The 15,214-nt window shown below is 50.7% G+C and overlaps 1 protein-coding gene across 1 annotated transcript in view; it reads right to left on the reverse strand.

The window, feature by feature from the left end:
- Dchs1 (dachsous cadherin-related 1) overlaps window positions 1-15,214 on the reverse strand; it is a 32,620-nt gene that overhangs the window by 9,631 nt on the left and 7,775 nt on the right. Inside the window, exons 2-9 of the mRNA XM_075971793.1 lie at window positions 8,030-9,928; window positions 2,959-3,147; window positions 2,635-2,866; window positions 2,264-2,500; window positions 1,002-2,027; window positions 617-810; window positions 337-433; window positions 78-235 (exon numbers count right to left, since the gene is read on the reverse strand). Of these exons, the coding sequence (XP_075827908.1) occupies window positions 78-235; window positions 337-433; window positions 617-810; window positions 1,002-2,027; window positions 2,264-2,500; window positions 2,635-2,866; window positions 2,959-3,147; window positions 8,030-9,814 (3,918 nt within the window). The 5' untranslated portion in view covers window positions 9,815-9,928. The remainder of the gene's footprint in view (window positions 1-77; window positions 236-336; window positions 434-616; window positions 811-1,001; window positions 2,028-2,263; window positions 2,501-2,634; window positions 2,867-2,958; window positions 3,148-8,029; window positions 9,929-15,214) is intronic.

Consider the following 15,214-nt stretch of genomic DNA (forward strand, 5'->3'; position numbering starts at 1 on the left):
AAGGATCTCAAGAAGCTGGATCTATAGGAGGGGACCCAGAAGGCCAGACCAGGGGGCTTTTGGAAAGGCAGCATTACCTGCACCAGCAGTTGGAGGCTGGCACTTCGAGGGGGGCTGCCTTGGTCGTGAGCACTCAGAGTTAAGACATAATGGGGCCGCTCTGCTCTAATCAGGGATTCTGCGGTGTGCAGCTCCCCCGTGTGAGGATGCAGAGAGAAGAGCTCGGAGCCAGGACCTGGGGACAAGAAGAGGAAGGATTGAGGTTTTAGCAACCAACGCAAGGCAGGCCATGAGAGCCCTGATCACTCCCAGGGTTCCCCTTCTCTGCCGTCATACCAGTTAAGGTGTACAGGATGGTTCCGTTCTCCCCCTCATCTGGATCTTTGGCCTGCAGAGTAGTTACCAGTGTTCCTGGAGGCACACGGTCTGGCACCTGTGGGAAGACAGTCACCTACAGTTGTCTTCTTCCAGCGATTAAAATAACCCAGAATTGGCTTGCATTCATTCATAGGTGGAACTGTTTTCCTTTTGTCCTACACCTGTTCTAGGAGGCAGTCTCTCTTACCTATACTCAGCTCAACTGGGAGACCCTCCGTGTTCCTGACACTTGACTCACCTGTACAGGGAGGCCCCCACCAGCAGCCCCCGAAGCCTGCAGGAAGGTGGGACTGTTGTCATTGAGGTCGAGCACTGCCACATGCACCGTGCCTGTGGCGCTGCGGGGCGGACTCCCCGCATCCTGCACATGTATCAGGAGTTGGAAGCTGCTCTGCTGCTCTCGGTCCAACGTCTGCAGGGTAGTTACTTCTCCTGGAAGCGAAGATGGATGTTTAAGGATTCAGAGCCTGGGAACTACAGATAAGCCGTGGCTGGGGAGTGTGGGCAAGTACCAGGGCCAATCTCCAGGCTGAATCCTGATGCTTACAGCCCAGATCTGGGCTGGGGATCTTGTCTGGGTATTTGCCAGTCTGGAGATGAGGCTGTGAGGTCTCAGTGCTTACCGGTCTGGGGGTGGATGCGGAAGGCCTTACTGTCTTCTGATAGCTGTTTGAGGCTGTAGGTCAAGCGTCCATTAGGTCCTGAATCTCTGTCAGTGGCAAAGACTCGGCCTACACTGGTCCCTGGAGGCTGATTCTCTGCTACAGCCAGGAAGGTGGGCTCTTCAGACAAACGGGGACTGTGGTCATTTTGGTTGAGGATGCTGACCCTCACAGTGGCTGTGCCTGTTTGTTGCCCCAATTCAGCTTTGGAACCAGATACAGCCATCACCTTCAATGTGTATAATTCCTGGGACTCCCGGTCCAGTGCTGCCCGTAGCCATAGCCACCCACTCTGTGGTTCCAGGCCAAAGGGGTTACTGGCTCCATCTGTTGCAAGATGATAAGTGACAGGGCTCCCATCTGGTGCCTGGGCTTGTACTTGCAAGATCTGAGTTCCAGTGGTAGTGCCTGAGGGCAAGTCCACACGGTAGATAGGGCTGTCAAACCGTGGAGCCAGCCCATGGATTCCCAAGTCCTGTGTCACCACACGAAGCCGAAAGTGGCTGGTGCGTGGTGGGGAGCCTCCATCCCGGGCCTCCACCTCCAACTCATGTGCTGGTCCCCCTGGAGGCCCCAGAGGTCTCATAAGCCGGACGTGACCTGTGATGGGGTCCACAGTGAACACTCCATCACCTCCAGCAAGTAGACTAAAGGTGACCCGACTGTTAGCTCCTGAGTCAGGGTCTAGGGCACGCAGGGTATAGATGGGAGTCCCTGGAGCGGTGCTTTGCGGCAGTAACACGGTGTCTTCAGGTGCAGGGAAGGCAGGAGAGTTGTCATTCACGTCATCCAGCAGCACACGGACCCGAGCCACAGCAAAAGCTGGGGGGATTCCACTGCCTGCTTGAACTTCTAGCTCTAGGACAGGTCCCAGAAGCTCCCGGTCCAGAGGGCGAAGTGTTTTTAATAGCCCTGAGGGTGAATCTAGGGAGAAGAGCCCGTGGGGGTCCCCACCTGATAGGGTGAGGGTCACAGGCCCTAAGCGACCTAGGGAGAAAGAGAGAAACATCAGGAAAGAGGTAGGGGTCACCTCTTGATACCAAGAAGAACAGTTCCCACCTTTGTGCTTTATTGAGCATCGAGAAAGGGGCAGGTGTTGGCAAGAAAATCGGCATTAAGGTGGCATTCGTGTGCCACACTGTTTTGTGTTAGAGCTTCCAGTGGTGTGCTGCTGTAGGGTCACCCTGAGATGGTATCAAAGACTGTACTGGGATATCTGATACCTGCTGGGTTGTGTGCCTGGACTATGCCCACACTGGTGCCTGGTGCCACATCCTCTGGCACCGAAAAAACATATTGTAGTTGGTCAAATATAGGTGGTGTGGGGGTTCCAGGCACAATGCTGATGTTGACTCGGGCAGTGGGTTCTGCTTGCAGACCACCTCCATCCTGAGCCCCAATCTCCAGCTGCACCACAGAGTTAGCCCGTCTGGCCAAGGGCCAGGCTACTGTCAGCAGCCCTGGAGAAGAAAGAGAAGCAAAAGTAGGTGAGGGAAAGAACAGGGAAAGGTCCTGGAAAGAGGAGGTGTTGTATCATTTGGACAGGTGGGAAGAGGGGACTGATAGCAGGTGTTGGTGATGGGAGGCTCCTCACCTGAATGTGTGTCCAGTGCAAAGAGTGGGGGACTATTGCCAGCCAGGATGTGGTAGGACAGTCGCCCATGGGGTCCCTGGTCCGGGTCATGGGCATGCACCCTCAGCACAGCTGTGCCTGGTGTGCTCTGAGCACTCAGACTGGCGGCATACTCCCGTGGGTAGAACTGAGGTGGGTTGTCGTTCTCGTCAGCCACAAACACCTTCACATACACTATAGACTTGAGGCCTCCCTGGTGGAACATGCAATCATCAGTCAGTAGGCCTTGTCTAGCCTCGGTGAGAACTCTACCCCAATATCTCTGGCCAAGGTCCATTTACTTACCCCATCAATAGCTGTCACCGTGAAGTCAAAGCTTGAAGGTCCCTGGTCACGATCCAGGGTCCGGGTGGTACATACATCACCACTGTGGGCATCAATGTGGAATGGGGGAGATCCAGAAGCTCCAAGCCCAGCACCCAAGGAATAGGAGAGGACGCTAAATGGACCACTGTCAGCATCTGTGGCTGTCACCTGGGGAGAGGCTGGGGTAAGTGATGCCTCCTCTTGCTGGTCAGAAAAGTTAGAGCTAAATGGAGATTAGGAAGCACTGCTGGTGCCCAAAGACCTTGGATGGCACACACAGAGGACTAGAACGCGGACCAAAACCCAACCGCAGGCCAGATCCCACCACTTAGGTTTCTGGGAGGCTCTGGTTACAATTGTTTTTTGTTAAATGGCAAATAAGACTCTGCCAAGGCTGAACCTTGGAAACAGCTCTTTACTGTGGCTGTGGGCCCAGATATCCGAGGAGACAGACTTTCTTCTGCATGAATCCCTGTGGGCAGCAGCGCAGCTGCAGCCATCAATATGAAACCTTGTTTGATGTGTGCTTGAAGACACTTTAATATATAGCGTTGATTCATTAACATTGACTTCACAGACACAATACAGTAAAGATGCAGCCACGGTATACTTAGATACTCTAACTCCCGTTTGACCAAAGCTGATCTAATGCATGTAATTTATTCTAAAAGGCACATCGCAGTCTTCTACTGCACTAGGCAGAGCTCTACGGGTCTACTTGGGGATTGTTTTAAACAACAAAATAGCTAACAGAAAGCACAAAAACAACAAAACGTGCCGCCAAAACAGAGCTCAGAAAGGACACTTGGTCACAGAAAGAGAGATGAGACAAGAAGCGAAATGTCACCCGTTGCAGCCTCAAGCTGGGAACCTACATATTAGGTGACCCGTCTCTGCATGTGCCTGGGGTTATGTAACGATGCATATAACAAGGATCACCTGCAAAGCAGAGTACCAAGGGCAGCAACCTTTAATTCCAGAAGACTACAGGAAACAACTATCCTCATAAAGTCTCCTAATCACCTAAATCAGAGACCTGGTTGATGAATAGTTACTAAGATTGATATTTTAAGTCGAATCTTGTGTGTGGAGACTGTTGTTTTGTTTTGATATGGAGATCTCACTATTCTGCTCAGGCTCACCCTTCTAAGTGCCAGGATCGCAAGTATACCACCAATCCCAGCTTGTATGTCTAATCTTTACTAAGAGTGTTCTTTACACAGTTGAATCTGATCACTACAGGGTCTGCTCCATGGTTTCTGGATGGGACTCATGCACTTTAGCCTAGGACAGGGCCAGGTACACAGTATACGCTCTGTGCATATTCGTACATGGAGCGAATGGACATCCAATCACCCTGCTTTATAAAGAAAACTTTCTTTCATGCTCAGTTTTACACACTGGGTGCACACTAGGCCCTCCATAGCGGGTGAGCTGGTGGCTGACTGCTGCAGGCTGTGACAAAGTGCTCTTTGTGGGTAGAGAGACCTCAGGGTCATGATACGCTGCAAGAGGAAGCTGCAGAGTTCCCCTTCTCAGCCAGAAAATGTGCTCAGAAAGAAAGCTGGCCAAGGACTTCTAATTGTTGCCCAGGCCCTTGACAGAAATGATCTGTGCCATTGTTTATCCTCCCGAGAGACATTAAGACCCTGCCATGGCTGAACCCTAGAAACAGCTCTTGCTCCAGCTCTTCACGGTGGCTGTGGGCCCGGATATCCCAGGAGACAGACTTCCCCCTTTGAATCTGTCCCCATAGGCAACAGCGCAGCTGCAGCTGCCTTCAGGAGCTGTTGAACACCTCTGCCCTCTGACTCTGTTGCAGGAAGAAAGCAATAAACAGTGGTGGGGGGAAGTTGTCAGGAAGTGACCCCCAAAAGGCGCAGAGGCCTTTGACTGGAAATGACCAAGGCAGAAGTGAATTTCCTGACCCCCTGCTCAGAGGTTTCTCTGTAAATGCAGACTGTTTTCAGTAGGTTCTCAGCTCCGTCTCCCATGCTGGCTCAAGGCTGTAAGAAGCTCAAGCCTCTCCTCTTACCTACACTTGGCCCCTGGCTCTCATCAGATGCACCATTTCAAGGACAGAAGAAAGACCCTGAACTTAACTGTAGCTTCCCATCCTGACATTCTTCCTGTGTGCGTCCCTTGTTCTAATTTCTTGCTACTATCATAATCTGCTTTCCTCCTGTTGGTCCACCCTCACCGCTGGCCTTCTCCATTTACTGGACTCTGGCTGCTTTTATTCATCCTGTTCCTCGAACTCTCTCCTTTGCCTTTTTTTTTTTTTTCACCTGACAGGCCTCTTTCACTTTCTCAGCCTCAGGAAACATCTCTGGTAAGCTTCAAGCTTAGGGAACTATTCCCCTAGGCTGAAAACTTGTACATCCAGATGCCTGTTCACTATCTCCACCTGGCTGTCCCACTGTGATCTGAAATCTGAACTGTCCAATACTAAACCCATGATCCTTTCAAACTTGCTGCCTCTTCCATTTGCTCGCTCAAGCCAGGAGTTAATTCTTCCCTTTCCCTTGCCTGGTATATCAATCAGTCAGGGATTCAATAGGTCTTCATTAGCACCCTTCTACTGAGTGCGTCTCTCCATCTGAGCTATTTTCCCTTGGATTATTCTGATTCATTTTTTATAGGTGCCTGACCCTCCAACCCATTAACTCTAAATTAAGGGTTTTCAACCTTGATATTTCTGACATTTTAGGCCAGATTATTAGTTTTTTTGTTTTTGTTTTTTTTTTTTTTTGGTTTTTTGAGACAGGGTTTCTCTGTGGCTTTGGAGCCTGTCCTGGAACTCCCTTGGTAGACCAGGCTGGTCTCGAACTCACAGAGATCCGCCTGTCTCTGCCTCCCAAGTGCTGGGATTACAGGCGTGCGCCACCACCGCCCGGCTCCAGATTATTTTTTAAGTTCTGGTTACTACTGTATGCTTTATATCATGGTTATCAGCACCCTGGACCATTGCTCCACTGGATACTGGGAACATCTCATCACTTATAGCAATACAAAATGTCTAACTATTGCTGACTGTCTCCTCTGGAAGGTAAACCTGCCTCCAGTCGTAAACCACTGGCCTATACTGACAGCCACTTGAGAGACAAATTTGATCATTTTACCTCTGTACTGAAAAAGAAACTTCAATATTTTACATAAGAAAAACAAATTCCCTGGCGTGGTGTGGGTTTTTCCCTGGCCGACCTTCCCACATAGTCTCATTTTCTCTTCTCACATCTCAAGCTCCAGCAAAACTGAATGACTTGGATCCCCTCAAGCAAGTCAGGTTCTCTCCTCTGTAGCTGTCACCTAGCTTGGAGCCTTTCACCTGTCTGGTCACCGCATGAAGTCAAAAGTTCCTGTGCTTTAGGAAAAATCCATACTGCCTATTGCCCCATCGTGGAAGCTTTCTTATTTCAATAAGCTGTTTATTTGCAAATTAAGGCTTATTCAGTGTGGGTTTATTTATTATTATATTTTTTATCCCTAGTACAGTGACTGGGCATATGTGGTGGATATTTAACAAATGTACATTCAATAAATCAAGTGTTAAGACTTTGTAACAGTTATGAACTCCCAGTGGGCATTTTTATCTTTCCTTCATTGTTTTTAACAGCAAAAACTCCAGGAAACCACCTGGAAAGTTGCTGTAGCAGGGAGAGGAAAAGTTTGGAAGCAATAACCCACTGGTCCTGGCCAAAAGAGCACACACATGTGAGAGTGGGTGGTGGGAGCCAGACAGCAGCAAGCAGGCAAACATCCAGGATCTGGCCAGAAGGCAAGTGATCAGCCAGAGCTAGGCACTAGCCTAGAAGTCTGGGCCAGCAGACAGCCCAAGAAGACACTTGGGTTGGCCATACATCAAGCACTGGTCTCTTAAGAGACCTCCCTGCCCTCAGTCTTCTCTCTTGCAGCTATACTTCAAGGTGCCACCAAAGCCATCTTTCCAAAAGACATGTTGAGCTTCCTATGATTTTTAAGAAAAAGACAAGCCTGCGATCTAGGCCACTAACTATTTTGTCTTCTCTCCCAACAAGTCTTTTCCATCTGTATAACTGAGGCCAGACCGAACAATATAGCCTTAACATTGTGGTGTATCCAATAGCTTTCTGCAGACCAAGTGTCTGTGTCCACACAACACACACTATTCATTAAGCAAAGTATCGTTAGTTCTTCTGGGTCCTTCCTCTGGGCTTCCAAAGCTCTTTATGTAGTTATTGGTCTATCTCCCTGTCTAGACTGGGTCCTGCCTGAGATCAGCAATTTCTTGTTCCCTGCTCTGAGCACATTTACATTGCTGGACTTAGAGTGCTCAGGCATGACTCATCACTCACATATTGATCCTTCTACCCTTCACCCTTAGAGCAAGTTAGCTACTTTAAAACGGACAGAAAATACAGCCTAGTCGTGCTCTTCCTGGCTCAAACTGCAATGATCTCCTTTGTTTTCTGAGTAAAGTCCTAACACATGGTGGCTAAGGATTTCTGCACATGGCCTCAGATTGCATCTTTAGGTTCATGTTTCCCCCATCTCTTTCCTCTTCTCCCGAGAGGCCTTCTTTCTCTGCACATGAGGATCTTACTAGATTGCTCTTATTATTTCTCATCCATGTCCTTGAATCCATGTGTCTCATCAAGGCTCCCATGCAAGGGAAGGGATGGAGATCTCTTGGAGAAGAGCCTGACATTGGACTAAGCATCCAGGGCACCATAAATGCCGACCTCTCCCTCGGGAAATAGGAGCCATATGGGTGCAGAAACAGCCCCGCCTCTGCAGCTATGAGACTTTGCAGAGCATTTCCGAACACCACACTCTCTTCTCTTCCACATCCCATCGTAATTTCCTTAACTGCTGAGATTACTGCCTCAGCCCTTGCACCATACTCTTACCATCCCATTACACCATCTGCACAGACAGGAGTTCAGAAACAGGACCAAACCCTCCGGCTTCCGTCACTGTCAACACTTGCCAAGCTAGGCTCCTGCTCTGAGGTCCTCTGTGGCCCTCAGACCTACTCTTTTCTTGCCCACACTCTGCAGGGCCTACCCACCTGCAGGAAACAGGTTCCAGGCTGGGTACCTTCAGGCAGGGAGGCGTTGTAGAAAGTCCTCTGGAACTGGGGCTCGTTGTCATTTACGTCTTGTAAGGCCACACTAACTGTGGCAGAGGAGGCTAAAGGGGGCAGGCCCCCGTCCGTGGCCACCACAATAAGCTGTGGCTGAGGTTCTAGCTCATAGTCCAGCGTGGCAGCTGTGGTAATGATGCCTGAGGTGGGATCAATGGAAAACCAGTGAGTGTGCGTGCCAGGAGCCAGACTATAGGTGACCTGACCATTGGTACCTTGGTCAGGATCCCGGGCAGTCACCCGTACCACGAAGCTGCCAGGCAGTGCAACTTCAGGCAGAGGCTCAGGCTGGTAGAGCTGGCGGTCGAAAGCAGGTGCGTTGTCATTGACATCAGTGACATGTAGCACGAAGGCAGCTTCAGCCCGTAGTGGGGGTGAGCCTGAGTCCGTGGCTGTAACTCGCAAGTTATAAACATCCCTCTCCTCCCGATCCAGTCTCCGAGCCACACACACCAGATAAATGACGCTGTCCTGGGTACTCAGGGCAAAATGGCCTTCTCCACCCTCCAGGGACACATTGACGTGAGCAAAGTCACCATCATCTGGATCTGAAACCGAGATTCGAGCAACAAGCTGTCCAGGGGGGGCAGCCTCAGACACACGGGGGGAGCCATCAGCACTCAGGAAGATGACAGTCATGGAGGGCTGATTGTCATTGGCATCTCGCACGTGCACTGTCACAAAAGCTGAGCCCAGCTCTGGGTGAGCCCCACCATCCCGTGCCTGTACCACCAGTTCATGGACTCGCCTTTGCTCAAAGTCCAAGGGTCGCTCCAACCTCAGAAGCCCCGTGTGTGAATCAATGGAGAAGGGTCCATCACCTTCACTCTGTCTCCTGTTGATCTCATAAATCACAGCTCCATTGGCACCAGCATCAGCATCAGATGCAAACACTTGCAGGACAGGACTGCCAGGGGCCAGACTCTCAGAAACCACAGCATGGTACCGGCTTTGATTGAAAGCTGGAGCATGGTCATTGATATCCAGCAGAGTCACATCCAGCAGGGCCTGGGCTCTCCGGGGGGGTGAGCCACCATCGTACGCCTCTAGCTGCAACATGTAGTGTGAGCGGTTCTCCCGGTCCAGTTCTCCAGCAACTACCAGCTCAGGCACTGGAGCTCCGTCAGGACCAGGACGTGTCTCCAGTCTGAAGGTCTCTCCAGCCCCATCACCAGACAATGCATAGCCTTGGGTTCCTAGGCGGCCAGCGTCTGCATCACGAGCAGGCTCCAGAGGGTAGCGTGTACCAAGAGCTGTATGTTCAGGTATCTGCAGGGCAGCCCGAGCCTGAGGGAAAGCTGGCGCATGGTCATTGATATCAGCTACTCGCACTGTCACTTCTACGGTGGCACCATCAGGAGTGACTGCAGTGAAGCGGTAGCGGTCTCTCCGCTCACGGTCTAGGACACGAGCTGTACGGACCACCCCACTGTGCTCATCAATAGCAAGGTCTGTGCCTACACCACTGCCTTCCTGGGCAGAGATGAAGTACATGGGAGGAGGTGCTGTGTCTTGTGGAAGCCCCGCACTGATGTCTCCGATCAGTGTGCCTGCTGGTTGTTCCTCGTCTATCTGTAGGTCCAGGCTCCCTGCTTGAGCCCAGGTTCCCGGCACTCTAGCCCCCAACAGCATCAGCAGCGGCAGCAGCAGGAGAGTCCTGAGGCTCTTCATGCCAGGGCAGGAGAGTGCAACACCCAGCTCCTTCTCCATGGCAGGGGCAGTCCAGCTGGAACTCCAGCTCCAGACCAGACTCGTAGCCCAACTTGATTTCAGGATTTGGATCAGATCCAACTTGGGCTCTAGTTGCAGTGCAGGCTCCCTGACCTAAGAGAAAAGCAGAGGGAAAAGGTCACTACTGGGGGAAGGATTAAGAGGTCCGAGAGACTGGGCCACACCAAATCTCAGACACGCTCAGTAACAGCAGGGGCTTGAGCAGCACCTCATCCATTTCCAGCCCTCTTTGGGATGCTGCACTTTGGGATTCCCCGGAGTCTCCTCCAGCCTGCCCCCCTGGCAAACCCCTAAACCTCATCTCTAAGCAGATTATTCCATCTCCTATTTTTCAGGTCTGAATGCCTACAAACTTCCTTTTTCTATTTCTAAACTTAAAATTAGCTATCTTTTCATATATTTTTTTTGCACCCAGGACTAATACTAGTAAAACATTCAGTGCCCTTTAGCCCTCCGTCACTCCCGAATCTATAAGACATGAGTGCTGACTACAAACAAGGCAAACAGGTCCTGGTTTCATGGAGCTTATAACTATGAGTTGAACAATGAGTCACAAATACGATAGGGTTAGGGAGAAGTCTTGGAAGCAGAAGAGGACATAAGGGGCTTAACAGAGTCACAGGGAGCTATTACGAGGCAGTGACATTCAACTTGAGAGCCAAATGATTAGTAGGTATCAGCTATGCAATGGTGGGCAGAAGTGAAGGATACAGAAGAATAATTCTGGAAGAGTAAACAGAGTTTGGAAGGACTTTGAGTCCACATGAGAAGAAGGGTGGAGAATGTCTAGGAATGGTTGGGAAGCATCACCTGTGAGGTGCAGTGTTGGCACAGAGAGTATAAAAAGGGCAGGGACTTACGCATAGCATATTGAAGGTTCTGAATTACCCTAAGTGCAAAAGGAAGGCATTGAAGCATTTCAACAAATGCCACAATGACTTACACACAAAACAAGCACATACAGATAGGGCAGGGAGGAGGGTTCGGTATGGCACTGTTTCCATGCTGGTCTGGAAGCGTCAGCAATACAAATGGGGAGTGATGAATAAGTTTGTGGGGAAGGGGCTGGGGTAGAATGGGTAGGGCTTGATGGCTGCTTGAAGGCATGGGATGGGGGACTAGATATCAAGAGTGATGGGCAAGTTTCTGGTGGAAATGACCAGTCGAACAACATATCCTTAGGTGTCAGACACTGAGAAATAAAACCAGAGAGGGGAGGTGGCTCTGGGAACCCTCTAAGGAAACGAGGGTTTCAAAGGTGACTGAAGTTCAAGGAGAAGGAAGTTTTTTAGTGACTAGCAAGAGCCGAATCAGTGGCGAGGTGGAGCAGAGGCTGATGGGAGGCAGCTGCAGGAGGGAAGGACAGTCCCTGTAAGGCTGTTTCACATGTCCCCCCTGTCACCTTCCACCTCCTTCGCTTTCTGTGACACCTCTCCCGCTGAGCCCGTCAAATCTTCCTTTTACTGGATCATTCTGCATCAATGACCACTAACTCCATGAGGTCCACTCCTCCTGGTTTTACCACCGTTTCCGTCCACACTTTTCCCTATCCACTCCTCAGGCTCCTTCAAAAGCTCTTCTTCTCCGTCCAGGCCTTCAAAACCAGTGTCTTTCAGGACTCTGTCCTAGGCCTCCTTTTGCCATCCTCATAGTCTGGCTGGGCATCTCTCCCCACGCCTTCACCTCTATTTTCTTTCCCGTGAACAGCACTACCATCTATCCACGCCTCAAAGCCGGAAATCTGAAAGCTCCCTTTAGTCTTTGCTGTTAAAACCTGGCCACGTCACCCAGGTATATATCAGCTCTAGCTTTCCTACACTGTTGCCACCCCAAGCTTAAGCCTTGTCATCTATCTCTTTTCCATTTCTGCAACAGATCCTTTCTGATTTCTCTGCTCCTTGGAGGGAGACTTGGGCCCTCTTCTGCTCCATCCCTACCTCATCAGAGAGAGCTACACACTTACCTAACCAGGTCTATAGAGGGATCTCACTGATCCCCGATTCTTGGCAGCAGAAAACTGCTGCCCTGTTACCCCAAAAGATATGCAGACACACGTTTGCACAGGCTTGTGGTTGAGGGTTCAGAGGACCCCTGTTTTAAGCATAGAATTTCTGACCCACATCATAAAGTCCACTTTTCATTAGTGTCTTTGCGGTCTGAGTCCTGCCAGTCTCTTTTACGGTCCCTACCTGTAGTTTCTCCCTCCGCACTTTTTCATTCCCAGACTCTATGCCATTATGTTCCTCAATTCTTTCTTGCTTTGTAAGATACCTTCTAAGAATCGTGTCCATGTGGTCCCCTGTTATTAAATTTTAAGATCCAGTTTAAACCTTCTGTGGATTCTTCTATGACAAACCCACAGCATCTACCACAAGTAACAAGTCACTGAGCAGTCCAGATGTGTTCACGTGTATGCTTCTGCACTGGATTGGAGGCTCCTGAAGGGCAGGGCAGGGCAGGGCAGGTCTTGTCTCTGGTCACACACACACCCCTCCCCCGCCCACACACTCAGAGAAATACCTATAGATGTGCGAACTCAGATGACTTACATGAATGACTATGGGAACCCATGACCCTGGATCCTCTGATCTTGATTGATTTTGCTCTTCTCTAGGACTTTCTAATCCCTGAGCATAGGTGTGTCTGTGACCTTATCTTACACTTGCGATAGAAAATGTGCGCTAGGTGTAGGGAGGCTGGAGAGATAGCTCTAAGTGTAAAAAAAAGTACTTGTGGCACAAGCATTGCTCAAGCACTAGGAACTGAGTTCAGATTTCAAAACCCACACAAAAAAATCCGAGAATCTACACATATGCCTATAAGTCCTGCACCATGGGGAGAAGAGACAAGAGGATCAGTGGGGCTTGCTGGCCACTGACCTAGCTCCAGGCCTAGTAAGAGACCCCATCTCAAAAGAAGAAGAAGAGCGATAGAACATACAAAGGCACATGTGCCTGAACACACATGTGCACATATACCACTACATACACACATACACACTTTTTTTTAAAAAAAGCAATACTTTGAATCCAATCTAAACGTTAATTTGCCTAATCTGTGAATTAGGTTGGCTCCACATGCAGAGACTGGTGAAGATGATGACGAGAGAAGCTCACGCACAGTGCGGTCCAGGTTCTTATCACACTTTGCACTATAATTATTTAGCATAGTTCATGACCGACACACTTTCTGAATGAGAGGTGAATCAATAGTAGGAGACAAAAGTTCAGCCGAAACAGCCTTATGGGGAAGGATGCAGGCCAGGTGAATCCCCTGGGTAAAAGCAGCCCCTCCTTCCAGACTACAGATTTCTGTAACCCCTTCTTACCTAATACAGACCTCTGGCCACGGCAAACTCCCTCAGGGCACTCTCACACCGATCCACACAGGCTTACACAGAACATAGGCCTCCGCACACCCTGGCACACACAGAACACTGACAGACTAGCTCACACAGATCTTTTCAGTCAGGCCGCTCACATGTAGACAGGCTCGATCCACAGGCACTTGTACACAGACTTAATTTAAGACACAACCAGGTTACATACAGACACCCCTCGTCACATGTACTCTGACACCCACTTTCACACGTGTTAGTGTATTAACGTAGGCATCTCTAACTCACATACACAGAGAGACACATACACATCCTCGACTACTCACACACATGTCCCTCCTGCCCGGGCAAGCGCACTGTCTACTTCACACACACTGACAAGGCAGGCACGTGCACACACACTTACAGACCCACCCACACGCAGGCATGCTCTCTCACATGCTGCCGGGGCACTCGTGGTCAACTCTGCGGCTGCAGCTGTGACCTCCAGGTCCCTAGGGCCTCTGTCTGGACTATGCCTCATCACTTCCTGCTCCACAGCTTCCAGTTCCAAACTCGAACTCCAGACTCTCTCCCGAGACCGTCTCATCCTTTCTCCAGCCTCTTCTCTGCACCGTGCCTCCCATCTGTCCAGTGTTTCTCACTGCCTCTTCCCTAATACATGCTCCTCCTCCCAAGTCTCATTTCTTTCCTTCCCAGGTCTGTCTCATCCATCTTGCCTCCTTCCCCAATCTGTCCTGCCTCCTGTCAGGCTGGGTCACAGCTCTTCTTCCACCCAGTGCTGCCTTCCCATATGCCCTGACTTTGTCCTCAGTCCTGTTACTTGGTCCTGACTCCATCTCACTCTCCCCCTCTATCCCCACATCTGGGCCTCTGGAACCACAGCTGGTTCTCATTAAGAGGGGGAGGGGCAAGACTGTTCATTGGGGCCTGAAACGTGATGTCAATCCCCCCTCTCCTAGCTAGCAGAGCCCCCCTTCTTGTCCCCAGCCTGTATGTCTACAGGGCTGGGATCAACTAGAAACATGGGAGAGGAAAGAAAGGTGGGCTATGGGGAGGACCAGAGGGACCACAAGGGAAGGAAGAATCTCTCCTGGAGGAAGTCTAGGAGTGGCCCAGAGGTACAGAAGGGGAAGCATGCTAGGGGAGCTGGCACCGCCTAAGCCTCCTCCCTCAACTTCCTGTCCCAGGGCCAGCGAGGGGCAGGACCAGAAAGACAACAGTGGTGAGGAGGGGGGCTATAAACAGCAGCTGGGCTAGAAGGGAGAGGCTAGGAGGGTAGCCTCAGTGAGCAAAGGGAGATGTGGATCCAGGGCCAGGCGAAAAGAAAGGAGGAAGGGGTGAGCGTTCTGGTGGGAGCATGGAAGCAGCAAGCCTGAAGGAGAGCAAGTACTACAACAGAGGAACAGCCAGGCCAGGGGGCTGTTGGGGAAGGAGGGGAGGGGGAGAGAGGCGGTGGGAGGAGGAGAACACTGTTGGACCTGCTTTGTGGATGTCCACGAGATGTGCCCCCACCACTCCCATCCTAGGGCAGTGGCCAGGGCACTGCCAAGGCTTGGCTCTGTTCTACCAAGGATGTGTTCCCAGGAGGCACTCCAGGGAGAGCTGAGGAAAGGAGAGAAAAGCAGAAGAGGCTCTGCTTCTGAGCTTTTGCTGTGTGCTGGGCCCCGTGCCAGGCAGTTCACAGACAGTATCTCATTTAATCATCATAACAACCGTGTGAGGAAGGAATCCCGGCTTCCAGTTTCCAATGAGGAAATGGAGGCTCAGAGTAAAACAATTTTCCCGAGTTAATGTCTCCCTAATCTGATCTCAGGACTATGCACACTCCATGTTGCCTGCAATTTAAAAAAGGCAAAACAGAGGAGGAAACAGCAGGGAAGCTGAGGGGAGCACCCTAGCAGGACGGTGAAGGCAGAGATTAGATACAAAGAGCCCGCAATAGTGCAGGTTAGTGGTGAGGGTAATGAAAAGACAAAGATGTGGAAGATGGAGGCGGTGAAGTGGACAGGATCTGGCTGAGGACCCTGCAGGAGCGGTGA

The sequence above is a fragment of the Microtus pennsylvanicus genome, chromosome 5, assembly GCF_037038515.1.
Source record: "Microtus pennsylvanicus isolate mMicPen1 chromosome 5, mMicPen1.hap1, whole genome shotgun sequence".
NCBI lineage: Eukaryota > Metazoa > Chordata > Mammalia > Rodentia > Cricetidae > Microtus > Microtus pennsylvanicus.